This window comes from Eublepharis macularius, chromosome 10, assembly GCF_028583425.1.
Source record: "Eublepharis macularius isolate TG4126 chromosome 10, MPM_Emac_v1.0, whole genome shotgun sequence".
Classification (NCBI taxonomy): Eukaryota; Metazoa; Chordata; class Lepidosauria; order Squamata; family Eublepharidae; genus Eublepharis; species Eublepharis macularius.
The window spans coordinates 13,688,057-13,715,527 of NC_072799.1; the positions used below are offsets into that span (position 1 = coordinate 13,688,057).

A 27,471-nucleotide genomic window follows, 5' to 3' on the forward strand; every position below is an offset into this window, starting at 1 on the left:
GTTTATTTATAACACTTTTGGGTTATGGCTTCTCTTGAATATGTTTACTATATACATTTAAAATGCTTTTCCCTGAGAAGTTGTTTTAGGCCTTAGTTTCTGGAACACAGTGGCAGTGCTCCAGAGCCTTTCTTCTTCTCTTATATCATATAGGCAGAGAAAAACACCATGAGCATCCAGTTTTTTTCCATTGCATGCTGATCATTTTCCTTTGGTAGAATGGAAAGCCTCTGTGCTCCTTGGAGTACACGTTGGAACTGCAATATGAACAGCATGTCTTAAAATCCAGTATTGCTAATAAACAATTTCTGTTGTTGCACACTTCTCCCAGAGTGATTAAAGCACAGTAGGGATTAGTGTGAATCTTGTGCTTGTGAAATCCTTGTTTCTGAGGAACTGTTACACCTGAAATTAGTTTTAATTCTGAGTTTATCTGTATTGTTGCCAACTACTTTTCTGGAAAAAAAATTGTATGCCGCACTGCTGGTGGCTGTGTGAGATTCCATATTGATAGTGTGGATAGACCTAATTCTACATTTTCTTGCACTGTGCATAGCCAGTAACACCCAAACTTGACTGAATATTACTGTATTTCAGGAATAGCAATATATGTAGAAGTGGGACAAGTAGCTCCTATGTTGTTAGCTGGGGTTTTCTCTCTTCTCTCCCATTTTTCTTTCATGGTAGGTAAAAATAAGCATATGTTTTCTTAAATTTGGACAAGTGAATAAAAGACTTTCTCACACTCTGAGTTGAGTACATTTTAAGAATCTGAAGAAGTCCTCCATAGTTCTAGTCTTAATGTAAGCTGCAGCAGATGACATCATTACTTGCTTTTGTATGCCGTTTGCCCCTTGTTGGTGGTCATACTTGAAACAGAGCGAAGATAAGATGCGAACTTTTATAACAAGCCTCAGTATTCACAAAGGCAAAACTACTTCTGTATAATTGGCAGTATGTTAAATTAATGCAGAATAATAAACTCGTTATCTGTTTTGGTCACCCATGTGTAGGTTGCACTGTGTATTTTTAGAACGACCACTCTATTGATCAAATACTTTTGAAAATTTGTATGTAAAAGAGAAACTTACTGTATTAAACATCACTTACTGAATGTTAAGTTTTTTTCTTTCTTGTAGCGGAGGGAAAAAAGCTAAGGAAACTGTTAGCCACTGTTCTACTTTTCCAGAAACATGGCTTAGCTGCCAAATTATGTAAAACATTTCATAAGGAACCTTTTTCATTCACTATGTTAAAAGGTTGGCATTTACAACCTAACTTGTATCGTCCCTTACAATGTATATGCAAATTAAAAATATTTACATCTTGCTGTCTTTATTCATCACTACATGCTATTTATTCTGTGACTATTCAGCACTGTCTTTTAAGTTGCAAATGGTGCCAATTCTCAGGCACACTAGGCTGCTCTGAGCAATTGGAGGGTATATAAAAAGGAAAACAAAAGTTGTACAAATAGCCTTTAATACAATCAGAATAATCTTAAGGACAACACTATTACCTCGATCAGAACTAAAAATTTCTTAGTGGCTACTTGGAATGCCAAGTCGTTGAGCTTTTTGAAATCACCGGGTCACAGTTTTAGACGTTTTTGAGAGGCATACTTGAAAAATTGGCAAGGATCTAAAAAGCTGTGTAGGCTTGCCTAAATGTTTGTGTGTGCCTGGTATTGAACGACAGACCCTTCCTTATTCCATATTGCAAGCAGGATCAGGGACAAAGCACTTGAAAGAGAAATGATAGAATGATGGAGTCAGTGCAAAAAATATTGAAAGTTCTACAGAATTCCCAGTACATTTCAAATCTGTTTTCCCTCAGGAAAACTAAATAGTTTGTATCTTATAGACTTTCTTGTGCATCAGTTACATAATAACTAAACAAAATCCAAATCAAGTCCTACTTGTATCTTCTTGTTTATAGAGGCATGTTCTCTGTGTTGGCTCCATACGTGTGCTATCTTTTTGTCATGCCTGGGCAATTTCTGAACATGGTACTAGATTTTGCTCTTTGAGCAGGCTGAATAACGATTGCGGGAAACTGATGTTGAGGTTTTATTTTGCTGGTTTATCTGAAGACCTAGTTTTAATGGTCTAGCCTGCCATAAGCATGTGGCTGTGTGAGTGTCGCAACAGAACGGTGTACAAGACCTGCTGAAATTGGTTTAATATATACACTGATGAAAACGCCTTTTTTCAGCGGGGCGTTTAGGAGGAGTTCTGGAGCACTGAGCCTATGAACTTTTGTTTCAAGAGCACTTATTGAGAAATACTTCTAGGTATAATCTTTAACTGGCATAAAAGCTGCCATTTTTATTTTATTTTTTATTTTTGTTTCATTTTATTTTTTCAGACAGGCTCGTGGAGAGGAGAACATCCTCAGATAAGAATGTGGAGTCACATTCTGCCCCGCAGAACCCTCCTCCAGAAGATCCCTTTGGTTCTGTTCCTTTCATTTCTCACCCAGGCAAGTTACATCATGTAACATCACTACTTTTTCATGTAAATATATATTGATAGGAAAGAAATGGGTATGATTAAACAGTATAGATCAAATCTTGAAGTTAGAAGGATCCTTGAGAAGGAAAATTAAAGTTCTTCAACTGTTCGATGATTCCCACTTCATATCTAACACAGCATGAAATCCAGGTATTTCTCATGTCTGATAACATCTGCCACTTGATACTGAATTATAAAGGCTTTCTTAATCTGTGAAATGCTTAGAGGGAATAAAGTCATTTCCCTCTAAGCACTTTATTCCTTTAGCCCTCAAACTGTTCTTTTTTCATTTATCTGCATAGCAGATCTATTCAATGGCTGGTTATAGAAGCTTTGAGAATAGTTATTCATTATGATAGACACCAGCTTAATTTAGAAATCAAATTTAAAAGTAGTTTTTGAAATGCCTCTTGAGACGGATAAAATCATGTACTCACACGGGTTTCCCATTTAGAATTGGAAGAGGCCTGAAGATGTCTATAATTTCTTAGACTACAGAAATATCTGTCTCCATTGTCATACTATGCCCTAACTAAAAAATACCAAACTTGAGCATCCTATTGAAGCTGCTTTTTCACAGTATAGAAATCTAACTTCAGTTTTTGCTTAAAACACATTTTGCTTAGCCACATTAATTTCTGTTTAACATGAATCTGTCATCATTGCTAAGATATTTCCAAGTTAGATTATTCAAGGCGTCCAGTTTACAGGACGGATTTTCTGTGCTGTCTTGTAACTCAGATGCAAGACTTCTCTGGTAGATCTCGTGCTCTTTTTTTGTACTGGTTCTTGCTGGATCTCTATAGTTTTCCTGCCCATGGTATTACTACTTCCAGCTTTCATATTCTTTTTAATCTGTGAAATTATTGAAATTACCTTGTCATTCTGGATGTACTGCAGCTTAACCTATCTTCTAGGCTTGTGAAGACAAAATGTAGGAGAGGAGGACACTGTAAGTTGCTCTGGGTCCCTGTTGGGTAGAAAAGCAGGGTATAAATAAAGTAAACGATTCCCCTGCTTATGATTACCCCCATCCCACTTAGCTTTTGTGATTCAGGTCCCATGATTCCCAGCATAACCTCTTAATGGTCAAAAGGGGCCCTAACCAGTGGAAAAGCTGGTTGGATTCAACCCACTGTGTCTTCAACTATACATTGCCAATGACTGATGCCATCCCAGCCTGACTGCTACACCTAGTCTTATTTTAAAAAGTAAACTTAATCGATCCTCTTGACACTAGCAGTAGAGCATGCACACTAGTCACAATCCTTTGAACAGTCTGGATTACTCATTCTACACCATTTCCTTTTTTCTGGCTTAACCTTGTAGTTCTGTGCTGGTTATTATAGTTTAATTATTCAAAAATCTCTAAAAACTCAGGTTTAGCTCTGGTAACAAAATTTCAGCTGTAAAAGTCTGGGAAAATCTGATCTTCGTTCATGTGGCTGGTTAATAAAATGGCTGTGCTTGGAATAGAAAGGGCATCTTAGACACTGTCTCTAATGCTGAGTTTACCTTCTAAGTTGCCCAAGTAAAAACTTCCATAGTGTCAGAGTGCATTATTTTTGTTATGTTTAAAATGGAGGTGGAAAAAAAATACTGTCACGTTGCAGCTGACTCATGGCTACTTGGTGAAGTTTTTAAGGCAAGAGACGAACAGAGGTGATTTGTCGTTGCCTTCCTCCTTGTAGCAACCCTAGTCTTCTCCAGGGTTCCCTGACTAGTACTAGGACGCCCATCATAGTACTCATCAGTACCAACCCTACGTAGCATCCAAGATCTGATGACATCAAGCTAGCCTGGACCATCCAGGACAAGGTATACTGAAAACGCCATAGCATATTCTGCCAGTAATTGTTTCTAGTTTGCCTATGTTGGTTAAATTTCTCCAACTAACTTGAATGACTTTTATTATGTAAACCATAGGAATGCTTTCACACTTGATTCTTAATCTCAAACATTTTTTCCAATATTTATAGGGTTTTAAAATAGAAAATCACCAACTTCAGAATTTTTTGGGTTACCCTTTCCTGAGTTAATGTCTTTTATGTCTGATGGTTCAGGACTAGGGCTGTGCACAGGGGATAGATTCAGAAACCCGAAGTGGGAAACCAATTCGGAATACCTCCAAATCCAAAGCGGCAAGCCGCTTCGGATTCAGGGTTCGGGAATCGCTTTGGTATGCTCTGTGAAGATTCAGAGCATACTGAAGTGAGGGGGGGAACTCCCCACCACCACCACCCACCCTCCCTGGGGCAACCCTTCCACCCCCACCCCCCCGGGGTGACCCCCACCCCCTACCCACCCCAGGGAGACCCCTCCATGCCCACGCCCAACCCTGGGGAGATCCCTCCAACCCCCACCCACTTACTTGTGTTATCAGCTGGGTGGTGGCGGCGGCAGCAGCAGCACAAGGCTGCGTGGCCTGGAGTCAGCTGGCTCCTCTGCCGCCGCACCGCCGCCTGAGCCTGCGGGATGGTGGGGAAGGCCGGAGCAGCCTCCTCCGGTCCTTCCTGCCCCTCAAATGGCCGCGATGTGCCAGTGCCGCGATGGCCATTTGAGGGGCAGGAAGGGCTTTCTCCGCCTCCTCCGGCCCTTCCTGCCCCTCAAATGGCCGCCGTGGCACTCGCACACTCAGGTGGCAGCATGGCGGCGGCAGAGGAGCTGGCCTGGAGCCACTGCAAGGTAGGTGGCAGGGGAGGTGGGGGGGTTAATGTTTAAAGGGCCCTGCCGCTGCTTGCCCCGTCCCTTTAAACAAGCCCCGGCGCTTAAACAAGCGCTCCGCCCCTTTAAACAAGCCCCAAAACTTTCCGAAGCATTTGTGCTTTGGAAAGCTTTGCTTCGGTATTCCGAAGCAGGGCCAGCATGCTGGCCCTGCTTCGGGGAATACTGAAGCATTTTGAATCGGGTTGCTTCGGGTAACTTTACCCGAAGCAAAACCTGAAGCGCACAGCCCTATTCAGGACCACAATTTCTTCTGTTTTGTTGGTGAACATGCTGAAATGTTACATAGAATTGGTAGGACAATATGTATGATTCATATTCTTTCCTTGTAATAACTTTAGGATTAACTTTGCGAAAACACAACTCAAATTTAATGGAGTAGGTGTCCTTAGCAGTCATTTTACCTTACTTGATGGTTTATAGATCAGTTTGCAAAGAAGCCAAATATTGTTAGAGGGTGAGATGGAATTCAAACATCATAGAGTTCCTTCCTTGGTGTGCTGTATTTTGGAAGTAGAAGGGGGAACGGATTAATAAGAATAAGAATTAATGCTTAGGGTGTTTTGGGAATTTTGCCATGATCCAGATAGTTTGAAGTATTCATAGTTTTAATTAGCAAATATTGATTAGAAAATAGTATCTGGCAAAATGAGAATGCAAAACCAGCAAGTTGTTGAGATAAGCAGAGTAAAACAAACAATAACCTCTTCAGTTTTTTAAAAAAGGAAATTGCCAGTAGGCATTTTTGTGTGTGGTATAATTACTGTTATTTTATCAGCAGCATGTAGAAATCTGTAAGTAGCTTTGTACATTATAAATGATAATAAACGCAGCTTCAAGTTTATTTTTCCTGTTCTTACAGACTTTTTCAGTATCTAGTTTATTTCCTGTTGCTGAAATACATTTTTTCACTGCAAGTATACAAATCAAAATTTGGCTCACCTGAAGTAATATGGGTAATTGCATAATCATATCACTTGTTGACTGTTTTGTATAATTGAATTATCATACCCCATATGTCTTAATTCCTTTTGGTTTGAAACACAGCTAAATGTCTAGATACTTGAGATGTAGCCATACTAGTCTGATGCAACAAAAACAGTGTTTTATGGCATCTGAAAGACTTCTAACATGCCTGAGGAAATGGGCTCTGACCGACACAATCATCTGCCACATCAAATTAGTCTTTTAAGATGCCACATTCTTTGTGTGTTTCAGATGGGTTGCTGTGACAGTCTGTAGTAGCAGAACTAACTTCAAGTCCAATATCATTTTGAAGACCAACAACCTTATATTCCAGGATACAAGATTTCATGAATCAAAGCTCTCTTCATCAGTTTGTATCTGACGGAGTGAGCTTTGATCCACATTTTTATTTTACTTCATTTATACTCCACCTTTCTTATTGGGGACCCAAAACAGCTTATTTCATTCTCTTGCATTTTATTTTTTACAAAAGCTTGTGTCCTGGAAAATCTTGTTGGTCTTTAAGATGATATTGGACTCTTAATTTAGTTCTGTAATAAGAGTTCTGTACTCTTTGTGTGTCTTTGTGAAAATCTTAGTATTCAGGTACATTTGATATGTTCTATTTATAACTTTTTTTAAATGAATGAGCCATTTGTGAAGGATACTTCTTTTCTACGGAAATGGATTTTCAGCCATCTGAAACATTTATATGGTTCTAGCTATAGTTCCATTATTTTTTAAAAAGGCAACATTTGTTAAAGCATTCATGGTGTGAGGCAAACAGAAGATCCTTGCTGATATGAGCCAGGTAGAAAGATATGTCATCTTATCTCTATTCTTTTTTTCCTCATACATTTTTGCAAGACAAAAATAATTTCTCAAACTATGCCTAAAAGATTATGATTTTAGTAGATTAGTAATGGGAGGTCATAATTCAAGGGACTTTCTGTTGATATGGCAACATTCATATTGCATGCAAAAACATAATGTTTTTATAATTTCCAGGTTTTATGTCTCTTAAAACAGGAGCTGTGAATGGTCCCTAAATCTATCAGTGTTTGACATCTGCCACTCTGCCTGTTGCCAAAGAAATAGTGCAGATTTAGTTGATGTGTCCCTGTAATCCTTGGAGCTGACATGTGGCAAATTGCTGTGAAATGATGGTGGCAGTATGTTACCAATTCAGAAGGAGCTTTAAAATGGTTATGCCTCCACTTTCACCCGGCCCCTGAAATGATGAACTAGCAGAAGGCATGTAATTATTCTGGTTGTTACAAGCCATTCATCCTTTTATAATCGGATGTCTAGAAAAAGAACATCAGAACAGAAATTTTCCTTGAAGATTGCTATCTTATGATTAAAGATGTTCTACCTGCATTGAATTTGAGAGAACAATAGCCTTCTACAAGAGGCAAACCTGATTACAAGTGATATAATCTGCACAATACATTATAAGCAGCTGTTATGCCACACAGTTCTTCAGCTCTCTAAATTTAGATCTGAAATTTTCATTGTGGCAGTTCAGAGACAGCTTCAGTCAAATCTTTTTGCATTTTGGTTTTAAAGAACCTTATTGCAGCATTATGATGGCATTAATTTAAGAGTGAACTTTGACTTTTCCTCGCTTTTCCTCTTCCTCCACTGGGAGCATTTGTTAAATTACACATGGATTTGGTTGGTAGGAGAAGCTGGACTGGAAATAGTTTTAATGCCTCTTGTGTATATGAATACATTTTAAAAAATAGCATTCTGACATGTTGAACTTACCAGGACTTCCTAAAATTCAATGTGGTACTCCATTAATATAACATTATAACATGTGATTTATATACCACCCTTCAGGACAACACCTACTCAGAGTGGTTTATAAAGTATGTTGCTATTATCCCTGCAACAATCACTCTGTGAGGTGGGTGGGGCTGAGAGAGCTCTGGAAGGAGTCACTCAGCTGGCTTCAAGTGGAGGAGTGGGGAAATCAAACCTGGCTCTCCTAGAGTCCTGCTGCTCTTAACCACTACGCCAAAGTGTTAACATGGATGTAATGCCAATAAAGGTTGCTGAATTGCTACTACGCCAAAGTGGCTCTAAGTTATATTGGAAATAGATATTCATCTTCGTTCTTCTGTGCCTCCACACATGGGACTGCGCAGGCGCAGGCCAGCCGCCGGAGAATTTTCTAGAGCTTCCATGGCTCCGAAGGGGCCGTTTGACGCGCGCCTCAGCGACCGTTTTCCCGCCCAAACGGTCACGTGATCCTCCAGCGACCAACGGCCCCTTCCCTCAGTTCTCTTCTTGCCGCCGCTTGGAGAGAACGTGAGCTTCGTTGCTCTGTGCTTTTTTGTGCTTCGTGCTTTATTCTGACTGATTGCTTGGCTTTTGACTTCGGACTTCGTGACCTCGACTATTCTTCGGATCTCGTTTTGGACATTGTTGTGGACTCGGTAATTTGACTCGGACTGTTTTTGACCTTCCTTTCGCGTGCCCCTGAAGATGGCCTCAAAGGCTCTCTTCAAGCATTGCCTCCAATGCCACACGAAAATGGCCAAAACCGATGGCCATGAACTGTGCCTGTTCTGTTTGGGAGAGACCCATAATGTGACGGCCTGTAAAATTTGCCAGGGCTTCACCAGCAAGGCCCGGCAGGAGCGCAAGGCCCGATTGAATTCCTCCCTGTGGCAGAAGGTCATGTCCGGAGGCGCTCCGTTGCCCTCCTCCAAGGCCGGCCCAAGCCCCTCTGCCGAACGGCATTCCAGAGCTGGCTCAGTGGCCTCCGCGAGGTCGGGGTCGAAACCGCGTCCCCCGAGTACCTCGGCGTCGAGAGCGGCCTCTCCAGCGCAGGGACCGGTGCGGCCGCCCCGTAGCGCGTCATCTACCAGGTCGGATCCGAGACCAGCTTCGGAACCGAGGATCCTGGTACCGAGTCCCCGGTCGGAACCGACGGTCGGATCGGTTCCGATGAAGCCTAAGAGGTCGAAGCCGAGGTCCCCTTCGAAGGCGAGGAGCGCGTCGGTTCCGAGGTCTTCTTCGGAACCACCGAAGAAGAAGAAAAAGACCAAGCACCATCGGTCGCCGCGTCCCGCTCCTCAGGAGGAGGTCATCGTGCTTCCTCACACGCCTTCCCCTCACCTGGGCTCCCCGGAGCCAGAGGACATCTCCGTGCAGGTGCCGGATCCGATGGCCTTCGAGACGGTGCCCGCAGAATTCTCGTCGGGGCCGGAGCCGAGCCCGCACCGTCGGAGCCGACCATCGCTTGCCCTTCGGTCGCCGAGGCTGGAACCGAGCCCGTCCCCTCGTCGGAGCCGTCCGTCGCCTGCCCGTCCGTCTCCACCTCTGGTCGGTCGTGAGCGGCATGGTTCCGGGGACAGTGTCCGATCAGTCCGGTCCACTGCGTCCCGGCATCGGCAGGCTTCCTACCTCCCCTCGCCATACCGTTGCCAATGGGAGGGGGCACCTGCGGGCTTCTCCGTGTCGGAACCGAGGCCTTCGACGTCGAGGTCGGCGTGGGCTCCCCCTCCGCTCCAGGTTCCGGAATCCCAGCTCGGTTCCGATGAGGAGGATGTCGAGAGCTTTGGCGGCTACCAGTCGGAGTCCTGGTCCGAACCATCGCCAGCTGAGGAGCTAGTGCCATCTGCGGACTCGCCATTCGAGGACCTCCGCATCTACGCCGATCAGATGGCAAGGATGGCCAAGGCTCTCGAGATGGACATCTCTTCGGCACTTCCCCAGACCAAGGACAAGCTCCTCAAACGTATCTATGGAGATAATCCGGCGTACGTAGGCTTCCCCATGCTCGAGGGTATTGAGGAGATTGTGGAGAAGGTGTGGCAGGTGCCCTGTGATCAACCTCCAACGTCCAAGCGCATCGAGCAGCTTTACAAGATCAAGCAGGGCACCTGGCCGGCGTTGGTGAAACACCCTCCACCTTCCTCCTTGGTCACAGAGGAGTTCAACCCCCGACGATCGGGTCACTCCTCGGTGCCTGCCGATAAAGAGGGCAAGAAGCTTGATGCCATGGGCAGGCGCCAGTACATCGTCGCTTCGCTGGGTCTGAGGATTGCCAACTACCAGACCATCATGGCAGGGTACCAGCTGTACCTCTGGGAGAAGTTGGCATCCTATACACGAGACCTCCCTCCTGAGCAGAAGGCTGTGGTGTCCCTGCTGCAGGCGGAGGCTGTGAGGCTGTCTAAGCAGCAGATGAACGCTGGGAGCCACGCTGCTGACACTGCTGCTAGAGGTATGGCGTCGGCGGTGGTCCTCAGGCGCCACTCCTGGTTGCGGTCTACGGCCCTGTCCCAGGAGGTGCGTTCCAGGGTGGAGAGCATGCCCTTTGAAGGGGACTCGCTGTTCTCCAAATCGACCGACGAGACCCTGAAAAAGAAAAAAGAGGACAGGCAGACGGCGCGGTCCTTGGGTCTGGCTCCAGCGGACAAGCCCTCCTCCAGGTCACGGTACGCTCCCCGGTCCGGCCCTTACCACTACCAGGGCAGATACCAACAGCAGCGGCCGGGCTATCATCAGTATCCTGCCTACCAGCAGCGGCCCTACCCTCCCGCACAACAGCAGAGGAGGCGTCGGCCCTTCAAGCCTCGTCAGGCACAGCAACCGGCCCTGCAGAAAGACCAGCAGGGCGCCGGGAGGCAGTACTGACAGGTCGCGCCAGCCGTACCCCCGAACTTTTCGGACAGACTTAGTCCACTCCTCTCTGAGTGGGAGTCAATAACATCTGACTCATGGGTCTTAACTATTGTTGAACTGGGGTACGGGCTGGAGTTTGTTGAGCTGCCTAGATGCAGTTCACCCCTGACAGCTGTCAATAACACTATGGCCGAGCTGGATGCGGAGATCGTGTCGCTCTTGGCCAAGGGTGCTGTGGAAGAATTGCCCTATGACGACTCTGTAAAGGGTTTCTTCTCTAGGTTCTTCCTGGTCCCTAAGAAGGATGGGGGCTTACGTCCCATCTTAGATCTGAGGGGCCTTAATGCCTTCCTCAAGGTGACCAAATTCAAAATGGTAACGTTGGCGGCTGTGATCGCCTTGCTGAAACAGGGGGATTGGTTTGCGGTTCTTGACTTAAAAGACGCATACTTTCACGTGGGCATACGGAAGGAGCACAGGAAATACCTGAGCTTTGTTTACCGGCAAAGGGTTTTCCGGTATAAGGTGCTCCCCCTTGGCCTGTCCACTGCCCCACGAGTGTTCACTAAATGTGTGGCCCCTGTGGTTTCCTTCCTACGGGAAGAAGGTTGTACTATCTTTCCGTACCTCGATGACTGGCTCATCGTGGCTGCCTCAGAGTCTAGGCTGGTGCAGGACATTGGCTTGGTACTTAGCACGTGCCAACGCCTGGGGCTCCTGGTGAACTTGGAGAAATCCAAACTGGTGCCCAACTGCAAGGTGTCCTACATTGGTGCACTTTTGGACTCTGTGGAGGGTAAGGCCCTGCTCCCCGTGGAGAGGGCTCGGTCCCTAAGGGGTCTAGTGTCCATGTTTAAAAGGAACCGGTTCCAGTCTGTGCGCGCTATCCAGTGCTTACTAGGGCATATGGCAGCAGCCACCTCTGTGGTGCCTTTCGCTAGGCTGCGTATGCGCCCTCTCCAGAACTGGTTTGTGCGGAGGTACGATGCTCTACTGCACCCTCCGTCCCTCAAATTCTCTATCCCGAGGGTCATCCTCTCCTCCTTGGACTGGTGGCTGTCTGATGACAACTTGTTTAGAGGGACCCCTTTTGGGTATCAACGCCATGACATCACGGTTACCACTGATGCCTCTCTGATGGGATGGGGTGCTTACTGTGGTGATGTGGCTGTGCAAGATGTCTGGTCTGACAGGGAAAAGACCCTCCATATCAATGTGCTTGAACTAAGGGCCATTCGTTTCGCACTTGTGTCTCTTACAGCACTGCTGAGAAATCGTCAGGTGTTGGTGCAGACGGACAACACGACTGCCATGTACTACGTGAATCAGCAGGGGGGCACAGTGTCCATGGCCCTGTGCCGGGAAGCCACACTCACTTGGCAGTGGGCTATCAAGAACGGCGTGTCGCTCCGTGCTATACACGTGGCTGGGTCAGACAATGCCCGGGCAGATGCCCTCAGCAGGGTCCCTTTACTGGAACACGAGTGGGAACTGAACGTAGAGTGCGTTGGGCCGATCTTCCAGATGTGGGGTCATCCAGTGATAGATGTGTTCGCCACTGCGGCGACCACCAAGGCCCACACGTTCTGTTCCAGGGCAGGGAGCGACCCCCTCTCTATTGGGGATGCCTTCCAGTTTACGTGGACGCAGGGCTTGCACTACATGTTTCCTCCGTTCCCCTTGATTCCCAGGGTCCTGTGCAAGATAGAGGAGGACGGGACGGACTGCATCCTAGTGGCCCCCTTCTGGCCACGGCAGGTTTGGTTCCCGAAGCTCCTGCGGATGTCCAAACGGACGTATGTGAGTCTGCCTCCTCGGCAAGACCTTCTCCTAAACGGGAGCCTAGTCCACCACGATCCCAAGCAGCTGCACCTAACGGCTTGGCGGATCGTTCCTCCCCGATAGGCTTTACTGACGAGGTACAAAGGGTCCTCCTGAATGCTCGTCGGCCATCCACTAGGCGCGCTTATGCGGCCAAGTGGCGCAGGTTTGAGCTCTGGGCACTTGCCAGAGGAGTGGTGCCTGACAGCAGTCCCTTGGGGGTTGTATTCGAGTATTTGTGCCACTTGCGTGGTATGGGCTTGAAGGTTTCCTCCCTCAAGGTCCACCTGGCAGCGATATCAGCTGCTCACACCCGAATTGAGGGTGCTACGGTGTTTTCTCACCCACAATCCCGCCAGTTCCTTAAGGGCATGTACAATCTTTACCCACCTGTGTCTGCGCCAGTGCCTCGGTGGTCACTGTCCTTGGTGCTCTCACATCTCATGTTGCCTCCATTTGAACCTATGGCTACATGCCCCTTGGATATGCTATCCTACAAGGTAGCATTCTTGGTGGCCGTCACGTCGGCCAGAAGGGTCAGTGAACTGTCTGCACTGCGGTCTGACCCTCCCTTTCTTGTGTTTCATCCCAACAAGGTGGTCCTGCGTCCCTGCCTTGAGTTCCTGCCCAAGGTGGTGTCCGCCTTCCACCTCTCGCAGGATATCTCACTGCCTGCATTCTTTCCTCAACCCTCCTCTAAGGGGGAAAAGGCCCTCCATACCCTAGACTTGAAGAGGGCCCTAGCCTATTACCTGGATAGGACGAAGGGATTCCGCTCCAGTCCTCACCTGTTTGTATGTTTTGGGGCCAAGGACAAGGGTAACAGGGCTTCCTCACAGACCCTGTCTAGGTGGATTGTGACGGCCATTAGCAAGGCCTATTCCCTGGCAGGGGTGGCTTGCCCGCTTCATGTCAGAGCCCACTCCACGCGGTCCCAAGCATCCTCTTCGGCACTCCTCAGGGGGGTGCCCCTGGTTAACATTTGTAAAGCAGCCACATGGTCCTCTGCAGACACCTTTGTCAGGCATTACGCCGTTGATGTCAATGCGGAGCAGGATGTATCTGTGGCCAAGGCTGTCTTACACTCCCTCTTTTCCTGAGGGAGTTTTGGTATGACTTTCTTGGCGTACCTGTTGGGTACCCTTGAGTGAAAGTGTGTATATATGTACCTGGGGGTGTGTATATATGTAAATATTGGGTATTTATGTGTCCTTACACAGTATCTTTACATAGATGTATATAGGCATATCTATTTATTGTTGTTCTTGTTTGCTTAATAAAATTGTGTTGGACTTCACCCCCGCCTTCCTTATTGTGTGAAGCTTGGTACACTCCCATGTGTGGAGGCACAGAAGAACGAAGATGAAAACAGGGTTAACATACCTGTAACTTATGTTCATCGAGTTCTTCTGTGCTGACACACAACCCTCCCTCCTACCCCGCTGTGAACTCCAATGCACAATACTGTGTTGGCTGTAACGGAAATTGGTGTTTTTAAGGTATTATGGCTGAAGTGTGTTGGTCAAGCGGCGGCAAGGGAGAACTGAGGGAAGGGGCCGTTGGTCGCTGGAGGATCACGTGACCGTTTGGGCGGGAAAACGGTCGCTGAGGCGCGCGACAAACGGCCCCTTCGGAGCCATGGAAGCTCTAGAAAATTCTCCGGCGGCTGGCCTGCGCCTGCGCAGTCCCATGTGTGTCAGCACAGAAGAACTCGATGAACATAAGTTACAGGTATGTTAACCCTGTTTTGTGGCTGATGTCTTGCAGTGTTCTTCAAAGGAAATAAGATGGGCCCCTGAAGACGTAGAGAATCACCTACATGAGCTGACATAGTTTACCATATACATTTTATATTATATTAGTAGGTGGATCTCAGTGCTGCATAACACTTGTTAAATCTTGCAAATGATCTGCTGTAAAAGGAAGAACTATAGCTTTTAGCATAACCATTCTTCTAAGTGTACAAAAATAGAAGTGGTGCTGTTTTCCACACAAGCAGTAAAAGAATGGGTTCATATTGATAGCTGTTTGAGCGAAAGAATTGTTTACACTCCTGTTGAAAGATTAAGCTTTTTTTCAAATCTTAACAAAATTGCATTCATATAATCATTGCAGTACTTAAACAAATTTGAAAGTCAGGATTTAGATGCTGTGGTCTCCTAAAACTTCTCATGATGGCTGTTCCTTTGGGAAATCTACATGACCAAATCCACATTTTAAATTGACTGTAAATCACATCTACTAAATTAATAACATGCAAAAAAATAATCTGACACACAAGCAAACCTGGAACAGCCCAGAGTTAGAATCACCAGATGTTTCTACTCATTGCAGTAACTTTCCTTTAGCAACAGTTTGTTTATATCATTCTGTATTTGGAGGCTAAGGAGGCTGTTGAATTGTGGAAACCACAGTAATAATGAAAATTTAGATTCTCATGGATAAGTCTTTAATGTTTGCCTGCTCTTCCCACTGTTTATGCTGCAGTGCACCTAAATAAAAATGTCTTCTTAGCCCTGGAAGATGAGTTAGCAGGGAAGGTGGGTTAGGAAGAGAATCAGGAGAGGGAAAAGGTCTGTTTGCCTAATTTTTACCACAGGTAAATTTAGTGAAAAGTCTTATTAAATTTAGAAATGTTGAACTTGTTGAAAAACAAGCCTTGCTGAGAAAATCAGCAGGGCTTCTGCAAAATGAAGTCCATCGTTGTAAAATATTGAAGAGTATCAACAAAAATATAGATGAGGTACCTGGCAGACATTATACACAGCAATTTTTCTCTCCACTAGCTACCATTTACTGGGCTCAGTTCAAGGTCTTGGCCAACACAAGCTGTGGCTCCTTTGGAACGGCCTGGCTGAAGATGTCAGGAAAGCTCCTACTCTCCTGGTTTTCCCTAATGATGCAAAACTGAATTTATTCATGAGGACTTTGCTCAGATAGGAGGATTGTACAGTAAGGAGGTGGTCTCAAAGAGATGTATCAGTAAAGAGATAGGAACCATGGACTTTACTACTGTGAAACTGTCTGTTGCTTGAAGTATGATCCTACTGAGTAGTTCTGTGTTATTTAATAGGTCTATCATGGGATTGCTTATACTCTGTTTCAGCATTTCTTCAACATACCCCTGTTACATTGTTTATCGATATTTCCTTGAAATTAACTGTAGTAATTCACACTGTAATCTGCCTTGCGTCTCTGTGAGAAAGGCAGACTGTAAGTAATGTTAATAAAAAAATAAAATTTCCCCTACACCAGCTATTTGGGGTATGACTTCAGCTCCCTGCTACTCTGCCGTTTGAGAAAGAGAACTTTAGTTTTTGAGGAAGGGTTGCAGGACCAGACAGAATGACGTGCAGAACCTTGGTTTCTCAGTTAATCTAGGGATACTTTATGAGCAGAGATCCTTAAAGTGGATCAGAGTGTTGCGCTGGCGCCGTAACATTCTGACAGAGGTGAAGATCCATACACTCCATAAGATTCTGTTATCAGTGAAATGAAGTCATTGAATATAATGCAGGGAAACATAGAAGTCCCACCTTCATTGGTAACTGAGCGATAGCTAGATTAAAAATCAGTGCTTTTATATATAACACTAGTAACAGCCCATTGTGAGAAAAAATACAGTGGGTTCTAGAAAGGAGGGCGGGCAGGTGGGCATTGCCGCCTCCTCTGTGACTGATCCCGGCCAGGTGAAGGGGGGCAGGCATTGCTGCCTGCTCCACACCTGATTCCATCCATGTGAAGGAGGAGGCAGGCATTGCTTCCTGTCTGTATCTGATTCCGGCGAGTTGAGGGGGGAGCAGGCATTGCCACCTGCTCCGTTCCTGATCCAGGCTGGGTGAAGGGGGAGTGGGCATTGCTGCCTACTCCATCTCTGATCCCGAGGGGTGAAGGGGGGTGGGCATTGCCACCTTCTCCACGCCTAATTCCAGCAAGTTGAAAGGGGAGCTGGCATTGCCACCTGCTCCGCTCCTGATCCAATATGGATGAAGAGGAGGTGGGCATTGCCACCTTCTCCGCTCCTGATCCAATATGGATGAAGAGGAGGTGGGCATTGCCACCTGCTCCATGCCTGATCACAGCCTAGTGAAGAGGGGTTGGACATTGCCTCTTGCTCTGTGCCTGACCCCAGCTAGGTGAAGGCGAGAGGTGGGCATTGCCTCCTGCTCTGCGTGTAATTCCACCTGGTTGAAGTGTTACCAGAACTGCTCTTATTAATGGGGGAAATTAGCTTTAGCAGTCTGTAACTTAAAATAAGCGCGGATCTTAACCTATGTCTACGGAGGTCCCGATTCCAGACACTCTAGTGAAAAAGAGGCAGACTACAAATAGGTTCCAAACACGTGTATTTGCTAACAATGTGGCGTAAGCCTAAACTTGCACAAGCATACAAGAGAACACACAAGATCTAAGAAATACAGAGTATGAAATACAGAGACTTTCGCATTAGCTGGTTCCCAACGATGGTGGGGAATACTCACAATCCTGGAGCGAAGCAGAGACACGACAGCGAGGTGGCCCAATGCCAGCACTGGGACCACAGACGGACAGCGAGGGGTTCTGGATAGGATGGCACGCGCGCCGAGTGGTCTGGGGGACCAGCTTAAATACCCCAAAACGTACCCTGGGGCTGGTGCTGTACTTGGTGGTTCTCACAGTTTAAAACAAAGGTTCTAATGGGTTACTGAATGGCTTGGATGGGCCACTTTGGTAATCTGATTGCGATAAGTGACACCTCAGGAAGAGGGGACAAAAGAGGGAGGGGGAAATCCAAGTGGGCTGAAAGGATGTTCCAGCGGACAGGGCTTGTCCTGATGTCATCAGCTTCTGGAATGCGGAGGTTTCTTTGAGATGCATTCTCTAAGTGCTTGGGATGGTCGGCACTTAGTTCCTTCTCCTGGGCGGCTCCTAAGATATGCAGAGCGGGGTGAGGTACTCTCGCTGCGGACGTGGTGTGCCCGCTTCGCCGAAATGGCTTCCCAAAGCAGTCTTTTCCTCTGGGTCTTCTCGCTGCCTAAGAACATGGATGCCGGCTGGGCATAGCTGGGGCTGGATAGCAGGCTGCCCGGTAGTGAGGGCAAGCTCGGCGACCGACCCGTGGGAGGCTTCAGGCGGGAACTGACCAGGGAGCGCCTAGCCAGGCTCGCTGGAGGTTTCCCCGGCAGGCGCCCGGCTGCCAGCAGCGGCTTGGGCCCATATGAGGCAGGCTTCCATGGAGGCAGGGGGAACAGCACACAAAACACAGTCCAAAGCAGGGGACAGGCACGGTCCGTGGCAGATGGCAATGCAGGCACGGGGCACATTTGTAACAGAGTCCAAACACACACTAGGAAGTCCAGATACAGGTCAGGGCAGGGCTGCCCAGAAAGAGAGTCCTTTGTGCAGTTATCCAAACATGGAGTCAGGGAACTGCACAGTCTATAACAGCAGCAAGGCAATTGACACGCAGGCAGGAAACTGACACGTGTATTAGAGCACACACGTGCAAGGCAATCTTCGTGTAGCAGTGAAACAGCAACGCAGGAAACTTTAACACAGTTCATGGCAGGCTTTAAAGCAGGGGAGGGGGCCTACTTGGCAACAGAAGGGGGGCGGGCATTACTGCCTGATCCCAGCTTGGGCTTCCCACCGCAGCATGCTCTTGGAGGGATGGGCTGCCTCTTCTGGGCTTCCTTCCACAGCAGCACTCTCTGGAGGCGCTCCAGGGTAGGCAGCGAGTTGTCTAGAACACGGTTAGCCTTTTATATAATAGGATTGGAGTCCCAAGAATCTGCCAGGGCTAAAGTTCATACATTGCCATATCTTCAGGTTAATAAAATTCCAGGAAAAGTAAAAAGAACTCTATATCAGGTTTCCAAACATTGTGAGCCAAACTAAATGTGACAGTGTCCTTGTGGCTGCCATGAGAACTCCAGCACCATTTTAAAGTGATTTTAAAATGCCGCATGGGTCCAGTCCTGATCGTGCCACTCACCTTTTCAAGGGTCAAAACAGCTGTGTGTGTGTGTGGGGTGGGGGGGAGTGTTCTGGACTTGAAATGCGTGGAAGGGGGAAGAGTTCCGTGTAGCTGGCCAGATCACGATTGAGCCCTCGCAGCGTTTTAAAATGGTGACAGTATCCTCATGACACCCGCAAGGATGCCATCACATTTAGTTTTGCCCTATGACAGGCAGATGAAGTTCAACTTCGTAATCAAGTAATACACATTGTGACAAAAATCTTTATATATATACTGATAAGAGTTATTCAGGGGTTATAAGCAAGGCTTGCTGAAAATATATGTATACTGCCGTGGTAGTTTTTAGTATTTAGATAAGGGGCTGAAAATAAAAAGTGTTGTAGAAATTGGAGATTTGTAACTCTTCAAAAGCAGTTAGTACAGAGCAGTAAGGATACCAACAGAGAATACGATTAAGCCCTAGGCTTCTCCCTCAGAATGCTAGAATTCAGTATTGAGGTGGAGAAGGAGAAGGGCTCAGAGCTGGAGCGCCCCATGATGTATTTGGTCAAAGGGCTTCAGATAACCGCTAGACAACTCATATGGGCAACATTTCTCCAAATGCTCAAAGTAAACAAATTTGAATTAATAGATCCATAGTTTGCCTGATGAGTCAACTATGTCTGAATTTATAATGTGAATTTGGCATCAGTTTCTATCTGCATAATGCCTAATCAAGGAAAAAATTACAAGATGCAATGACAGCTACTAGCTTGGTTCACTTGAAAAAGAATTGGACACTATACAGGATACGTGTTAGCAGTAAATGCTAAGAATGGACCCTGTATTGTTAGTTTGCATCTAGCCGGGAAACAACGAAATGGCTTATTTCCAAAGTGTATTTGTTCATAAACAATGAAAATGTAGCTTACAATACAAATTTCCTCAGAGTTAAAACATGTGCTGTACTAGCAGCTGTAATATCAAAACACTGTCAATTAATAGGGTAATTAATAAAACAACCAAAGATCAATTACGTAAATAAGAAATCTTAACTCCCAAAGCCAGCAGAAATGAATTTTCATGAAGCTATAGAAAGCCATCAGAGCGAAGCAGACAAACTATCTTTGGGAAGGAATTCTAAAGCTCAGGGGGGGCTGCTGGGAAACCATGCTTTGTAAAGGCTCCCAAATAATAGCTGGAACAAAGCCTCTTCAGCTGACCTTAAATTTCAGGGAGGTTCATTGGTTTTCAGGTCCTGCAACCTTCCTGGAGACATCTGAATAGCTGCTGGTCTATAAGAAACCTGATTTTTGACCATTCATGATATTTTAGGCTTATCGAAAGTATGGTAGTTCTGTAGAAATTAGATGTGACAAACTTTTCTGGAGGTTCTACAATGCAATAATTACCTCATGATGAGTAATCTTATCTCATTTGTTTTTTAGTTTATTTGCAGCTTTGATAAATATCTACTAAAAAATGTGATCTGCCCCAGAACGTGGTAATAGGTTATTGGATAGTGAAATATTAAGCTCATACTCAAATTCTCTTGCATGTTCTTTGTCCATGCAGGGTCCCCAGGGAATGAAATTGATAATTCAGCCAGCAGTCAAGAAAAAAAGGTAGGAAGCTCAAGTAAAAATGAGAAGCCAAGCCAGGTTACTGAGGAACACAAAGCTGGAAAGAAGGTAACAGAAGGACACACGAAAAAAGGGAGTGATGACTCAGAGAGTGATTTTGAATCAGATCCTCCCTCTCCTAAGAGTAGTGAAGATGAGGAGGAACAAGAGGATGAAGAAGTCTTGCAAGGTGAGCATGGAGACTTTGTGGATGACAATGATACTGAACCTGAGAATTTTGGCCACCGGCCCCTTCTCATGGATTCTGAGGACGAGGCTGAAGACGATGATAAGCAGAGTTCCGATTCTGATTCTGGTCATGCCAGGCCTGTAGAAGAGGTGCCCTGCAGTAGATACAAAGGAGAAACTTGTAGCAGTGAAGTCAGGGAGTCTCTTGCAACTTTCTCTGGATTGCCTGAGCTGCCAGGCACAGTTTCCAAGAGGAGCCCCGAACAAGAATTTGATGTGTTTGGAGCAGTCCCATTTTTTGCTTTTCAACCCCAAGAGCCTAAGTCTAGGCAAAATGATGGCAAAGATTTCTCGTCCAAGGCTACTTTTTCTGCCTTAGAACAAGATCAAGATGACTTTGATGTTTTTACCAAAGCCCCATTCAGCAGAAAAGTATCCCAGCAAGATGATTTGCTAGTTGATTCTGAAAAGCAACCTTCTCCCATCTCACCCAAAAGTGTAGATATTTTTGGCTCCATTCCATTCCACCCTCTTTCTGTCCCAAAGAACAGTGAGAACAAAGAGGATGTCTTTGGACTTACTCCGTTTGAGGAGATAGCAGGGAATCAACAACAACAAAAAGTGAAGCAGCAACGGAATCTACAGAAACTGTCTTCCCGCCAGAGGCGGATGAAACAGGATGTCTCCAAGAGCAATGGGAAGCGCCATCATGGCACTCCAACTAGCACCAAGAAGACTTTGAAGCCCAGTTACCGCACACCAGAAAGAGTCCGCAGGCACAAAAAAGCTGGTCGACGGGATTCCCAGAGCAGCAACGAGTTCCTGACAATCTCCGATTCCAAGGAAAACATAAGCATCGCGCTGGCAGATCCCAAGGACAGAGTCAACCCTCTGCAAGCAGACGATAGCCTTCTGGACCCTTTTGGAGCCAAACCATTTCACCCAACGGAGCTGGTGCGTCTCCCACAGCATCAAGGCTTGGGTGACAGTCGTGTAGACCATAACACAGTAGTGCCTAGTAGACCAAGACAGACTTCTCTAATAGGTGCCATTCATCCTGGTGATGGGGTGAAATTAACAGATGATTTTGGGGCAGTTCCTTTCACAGAACTTGTTGTGCAGAGTGTGACATCTCAACCAAGCCAGCAGCAACATACAGTAGAGTTGGATCCATTTGGAGCTGCTCCATTTCCTTCCAAACAATAGATTCTTCCAGGAGCGTTTCTGCATTATTTAACTTGGGTTTTTCTCGCCCTAATAATCTGTCTGGTCGAACTGAGGAGAAACGGATTCTGTTTTGTTTTGGTGCAGCCTATTCATTCTCTTTGGTGATCAGGTTCTTAGATTTTAAAATTCTTCTTTGTTTAAACATGCAATATTGAGGAGGAGATGGAAGCATTTCAGTAAGAGCAGACTTCCAATTGAAAGAGATCAAATGCTAGCTGTTGTGGTTATTTCCTGTGACTATATTGCACATAACCAATGTGTCCTTTTGCAAGGCAACTACACTTCAAGGAGCCAGTGGCTACTGTAAGGGTCTGCCCTAGAGCGTAATACAGCTGGCCTGATGGGAGAGGAATCCAAAACACGAGAAGCCAAGGAGGTCTGGACCTACTTCATTTTCTCCAGTCAGTGTCTTTTTCTTGTAAACTTCTCTGAACTTCAGAACTTGATGGCTTGATATGAAAATCACATTAGTTTCCAAACAATCCCAAATCTTTATAGGCGTTCCAGGATTCTGGTTTTCCGCCCCCCTATAAGTGCCATTAATATAACACAGGGACAAAGAAACCTAGAGTTATAACTCTTAAACTGTTGAGACCTATAATACAGTAGTAAAGCAAATTGAGAATGCTGGTGGGAAATCAAAAAGCATATAACTGGATTTTGCAGCACTTTGAGACAAGACAATGCATTTGAAGAGTCTGGTTTATTTGTGTGTAGTGTTGATGACAGAAAAAACTCACACCAGAAAATTGGTAGCAAGTATAAACATGACAACTATCTGTTAAAAAGTAGGATTTGTGCCCAAGATATGCTTTCTTACTGGGGTTTGTATTCCAGATAAACTGTTTACGTTAGGAACGGGTTTTCAATCCCTCTATAAAGTTGCTGATTACCTAATATTTTGAATGCATTCTATTACACAATATTGTACATCAAATATGTCCTTTGAGAGTCTGTGCAAAAATGCACTGAGCTCTAAAGCAACTAACTTGAATCCAGGCAGTTTCCAGAAAAGGAGCTGTAAAACTGCAAGCTTTTTAAAATTGCAGATTTTAATCTGCTACCACTAAACTGCATAGTAAACCACCATTGCCTTACACCCAGGACCACCGTGTCCTGTTGTCAATTTACCTCTGAGCCAAGCAGTGCCCTTGAGACACTGTTTAGAAACTTGCAGAACGTAGCAGGTAAGTACATCAAGTTCTTCTGGACCTTCAGTTGGGGCTAATGTGTTCATGATGTCTGGCTGCCGTGCTCCATTCTCCGTCATCAGCTGCCATTCAAGATAGCAGCCTGAGATGCTGCAGGAGTTTGGGTTGAATGTCTCCCTTGTTTTCAGTTCACTAAACGATAGTTTAGGCCAGCTTGACCTTTCCTACAATGGGTGGGGTGTGAGAACACCTTAGCAACCAATGTTTCTGAACTATACAGCAGTGTTTGGCCAGGATCCAAAGACCTGAGCAATCGAGTGTGTGATTTCTGTTTTATCAAACAGCTGCCTTTGCAGTGCTTTGACAAATCACTTTTGAAACTGAGCAAGTTCAAAAGAAGCTTGTTCTATAGCTCAGTTGTACAAAGGAGAAAAGATAAGATCGCTGAGGGTGTGTAAGTAAGTATAACAAAGCTGTCTGGATGTTAGTCCTTCCGTAGACATTTACAGCTGTGTAAATCTGAACTGAAGCACTTGTGTGCACTTAAATGAATTGGGATATGGATGCATTTGGGTATTGCTTCCCTGATGTGACTATGTACCTGTGGGAAACAGTCCAATTTTAAACAAGGGGAGGTAAAAGGATTGGGTTGAATGTAGTCCTTTAAAAGGCGTCCTGTGATGGCTTCTGTCCTCCAAACACTGTGGGAAAGCAAAATATCAAAGGAGAAATGCATTTTTATTAGTTTATAATATGGTATTAATAAAAGATGAGTTTTATAGAGAGAAGGGTCAAGACTGTTTTTAAATGTGTACAAAAGTACTTTTTAAAGCTGCTGCATCTTACAGTTTCAGCAGTCTCTTTAAAATACGGATAGAAGTGCTCTTTGTGTTTATCTCCTGGCCTCTGCTCGCTGTCTTTCATACCGCAGGTCACTTTGGAGTCAGACATGGCTAAAAATGACTGTGTCCATACCTCAGAATACCTGCTTGTTTATGCTTTGTGCCATCGCCTCCTAGGACTAAACACTGAGTTTGCTTTAAACTTTGTGATTTTAAAACTGCAACCCAAGGGCTGCTTCAACCATGACAGTTTTCTACCCAGTGACCCAGCAGTGGCTTTTGAGCATATAAACATGTAATATAATCACAGACATGCAAGTTAACATGCTATTTCCTAAGTAATTTTTTTTAAAAAAAAAAGAAATGGGTCATGAATGATTTAAATGGGGTTCGAGCTCCAGGACTGATATTACTGCGTAAGTCCCAGCTGAAAATGTCTCGTTTCCCTAAGCCCAAATGCTTTCAAACAACATAAAGAGAGTATGTATGTTTAATAAAATTTCGATCCAGTGATGCCCTAGTGTGGTTGGAAGGGGCTTCCAGTTGTGCACGGGAGGATAAAGGCCTTTGATTTTCACCATTCTGTCGCCCCTGCGATGAGCTGCAGTTTCCTGCATTGAAGACTGTAGCAGAGTTCCCAGTCCTTCGTGGTTGGGGTGGGGAGTGGGGGCGTCTGGAATGCAACGGAAGATAGGGAAGTCCCATTCCATGAACAAACTTCTGTTCATGGTTCTTAACTCTCGGTCTGTGAAACAGGACTGGACACAAGACTAAGTAATTTGATTGAGGATCCCGTTGAAATTAGTCGGAACGCAGCTGCAACTAGCACGTGTCCTATTAATTTTGACTAACGCCTTTGTTGGGGCCATCGACTCCGGTGGAAGTGCTCAGTTTCCATCAGCATCTGGGTTAGCTGGTATCTAGATTTAAAACTGAGCATTTCCTGCTCTACCAACAGATTGCTGGTAGTTGCTTCTGGCAATTTCTTTTGAAAACAACCAGGCCAGTGTGTTTTTTGTGAGCAAGAATTGTAGATTACTGTCAGCATTTGCCAGAGAGGGTTTTTTTTAAACCCAGAATTTACAGATGAAAATTCTGTTGTGTGCATTTTGTGTAGAAATGTCAAATACCTTTGACCAGGGATTTGGGGGTGGGGCGAGAATTATATTTGCATTATTCTAGATGATTATGGCTCTGCCATAGATGTATACAGAATATTCTTTGGGTTAGAAAATATGCCTGGCTCCTTCAGTTACCACCACTGGCCTGAGATCTTTCTTTTTTCCCCAGTGGAGAGACCCTTATGCTCAATTTGCTCAGCCTGTCTAAGTTGTTGTTACAGATATGTAGAGCTCTGAAGGACTGCAGCTTAGACATTAGATTACATAAAACAGTGGAGAAAAGCTAGAAATTCTGCTTTTAAGGCCAGAGTAACCTATCAGAAGTTACCTAGCATTCCCAATATTGACAACACTCAATATTTCTTGAAGATCTCATAATATCCCTTCTAATGTTTTCTTGTTCACTGAATTCCCTCTCTCTGCCTAAGACTTATTTTTCATAGGTTTCTGTAACAAATGTTTGCAAATTGGTTGTTCTTTGTGGTGGGAGACTATTTGAATTTCCCTCGAGTATTGTAGAAGAAAAGGTAACCAGTAACTTTGGGGAGGTATCTTTCCCTTAACTGTGTGCATATATTTAAAATCAAATCTGTCGTATTTCCTGAAAGAGAGAGGACTATAAAGTGCTGTTTCATATCAGTGACTGACGGGTGGGAAATTCCTTCCTCTCCCTCCAGCATTTTGGGGGGGGGGGTGGAGGGGTAATGCTTTGCTTTGACCTTTTCCCATTATTGTTCGACAGACAGCTGCACACATCTTCCAACATCAACCATGTAGCTCACCTTGGGGCTGAGTCATTCATGATTTGAGACATACTAGGTGCTTTTATTAAGGGGCTTGGTGAATATCTTCCCTCAAAGGCTAAGGAGCTGATAGTACACACCCTCCTTTGCATTAAGATTTCAGTGGTTTTGTGTCAATGTGGCACATATCAGCTCTGTTTCATACTGAGGGGATGGTATCACCTGACGGTGAATGTATCCTCTTATCAAATTTAATGTGACTTGGTCTTCAAACAGTACAATAGATGATCCTAATCTCCAGTGCCCCTGCCTCCAGCACATCAGACATGGATACTTTCCCTTTAATATTTAGTCTGTATAATAGGAAGGGCCCGCATCTTAGAGCTTGATTCTGCACCTTTTCAATGCAATGGTACACAGCTCAGTAATTCAGAGGCACAGGATGGGTGTAATGTTGGAGGTGGGGAGCTGTGCAGAAGTCCTTTTCTCCCAAGAATAAGGGAAAAAATCTACTGTGAGAATAAATTGATACAGCTTCTACTGTGAGAATAGCATCTAGAGTTTATCTGAAGATTTTTTTATATTATAGGGTGTATTTTTATAGAGAGAAACTTATATAAAACATACGCACGCACACATCCCTTGGAGTTTGTGATCTAAGTAACATTGCAGTCACAATCATTTTTCATGGCATTGGAAAATCAAATATAGCCAAGAGCTGCTAAAAGTGTAACGGGGAATTGCAAAACAGTGGCTGCCCAGTTATTTTTCTAAAAACACTTCTTGAAGAGATGAAATGCAGTAATAATGTGCATAGCCAAGCTTGGTTCGTGTGATGAGGGCATCGTTCAAAAGTAAACAGCATAATGCTATATTTTAATTGCTGGCAAACAGCTTTAAGTGCACTTTCTCAAATTACACTTCCATTTCTTGTTAGACTTGAAATTTATAAAGCTTTTGTGTGTGTGTGTGTGTGTGTGTGTACCACTAAAGCAGAACTTTAACTTCTGTGAATTTGATGTACATGGAAAAAATAACTTGCAGTTGTTACTAAATAAAAAATAAACCAACCTGGTATTCATTTCTTTATTTACGGTCATTTGACCAATCATATAAAAAGTTACACTAAAAGAAATATTCAAAGTAGACAATGAAACAAAACAGTTTAGAATTAAAATCTAGTTACAGTACCAAATAGTTTCCAGGATCTGTATATCGCTAAGCAATATCTGGCTATTTGATAATCTTGGCATCCGTATCGGAGATAATAACGTTTAACTTTTTCAGTGAGACAAGAGATGTTACCTAATAGTCATATGATCATCTCATCTTATGCTTCCTTATAACATGGACAACTGAAAAATAAATGCTCTACCATTTCCTCTTAATGGACAGGAACAAAACAGCCCATTAACTCATTGAAAGAAAAGCTAGTGAAAAAAACTGAGGGGGCACCGTTCTATACCCCGAGGATTAAGATAAGCAGGGGCCATTCAGGTGGGAGAGGGAAATGAGGAAGTCAGGCTCCAGATGGATACTTCTGCCAGCTGCAGAAATTTCAAGTGGATCCAAGCACTGAATTCAATATCCAGCAGAGGGAGGGGGTAGAATACGATGTTGAAAGAGGTTTGAGATGAACTTCGATTTGGGCACAGAACTGCCACTCGTATACGAGAGTCCCTGTTTTAATCTGTGCAGTGTTGGTCTATAAACAGGGGTGGCCAACTGGCAATTAAAAATAGCACTGAAAATACTTTGTTCTGGTGTTAGCATGTATTTAAATTGTAAAAAATTCCTTTGAGATGCTCATCTTTTTTTTTACTAGTCATAATTAAGAGTACTTGCATGAAAGTTAGCTGGTTGTTTAGAAACTTCCAAATGACCTGTCGTGAAACATGCCAGAAACAGCCAAAAGAGCCAGACCATTCTGTGCTAGTGGGACCACCTGAGATTTTCAGGCCAGAAACAGTACT

The 27,471-nt window shown here is 44.8% G+C and overlaps 1 protein-coding gene and 1 long non-coding RNA gene across 3 annotated transcripts in view; one reads left to right on the forward strand and one right to left on the reverse strand.

The window, feature by feature from the left end:
- BMP2K (BMP2 inducible kinase) overlaps positions 1–26,573 on the forward strand; it is an 85,088-nt gene extending 58,515 nt beyond the window's left edge. For both annotated transcript variants that reach the window (XM_054989980.1, XM_054989981.1), the window contains exons 15-16: positions 2,368–2,481; positions 20,179–26,573. In XM_054989980.1, the coding sequence (XP_054845955.1) occupies positions 2,368–2,481; positions 20,179–21,620 (1,556 nt within the window). In that variant the 3' untranslated portion in view covers positions 21,621–26,573. The remainder of the gene's footprint in view (positions 1–2,367; positions 2,482–20,178) is intronic.
- LOC129336693 (uncharacterized) lies at positions 6–22,858 on the reverse strand. The gene is made up of 5 exons (XR_008597735.1): positions 22,773–22,858; positions 20,455–20,569; positions 5,642–5,737; positions 3,390–3,483; positions 6–257 (listed from the first exon to the last, which is right to left on the reverse strand). It is a non-coding gene; the product is annotated as an uncharacterized LOC129336693 (long non-coding RNA).
- Positions 26,574–27,471: the final 898 nt, after the last annotated feature.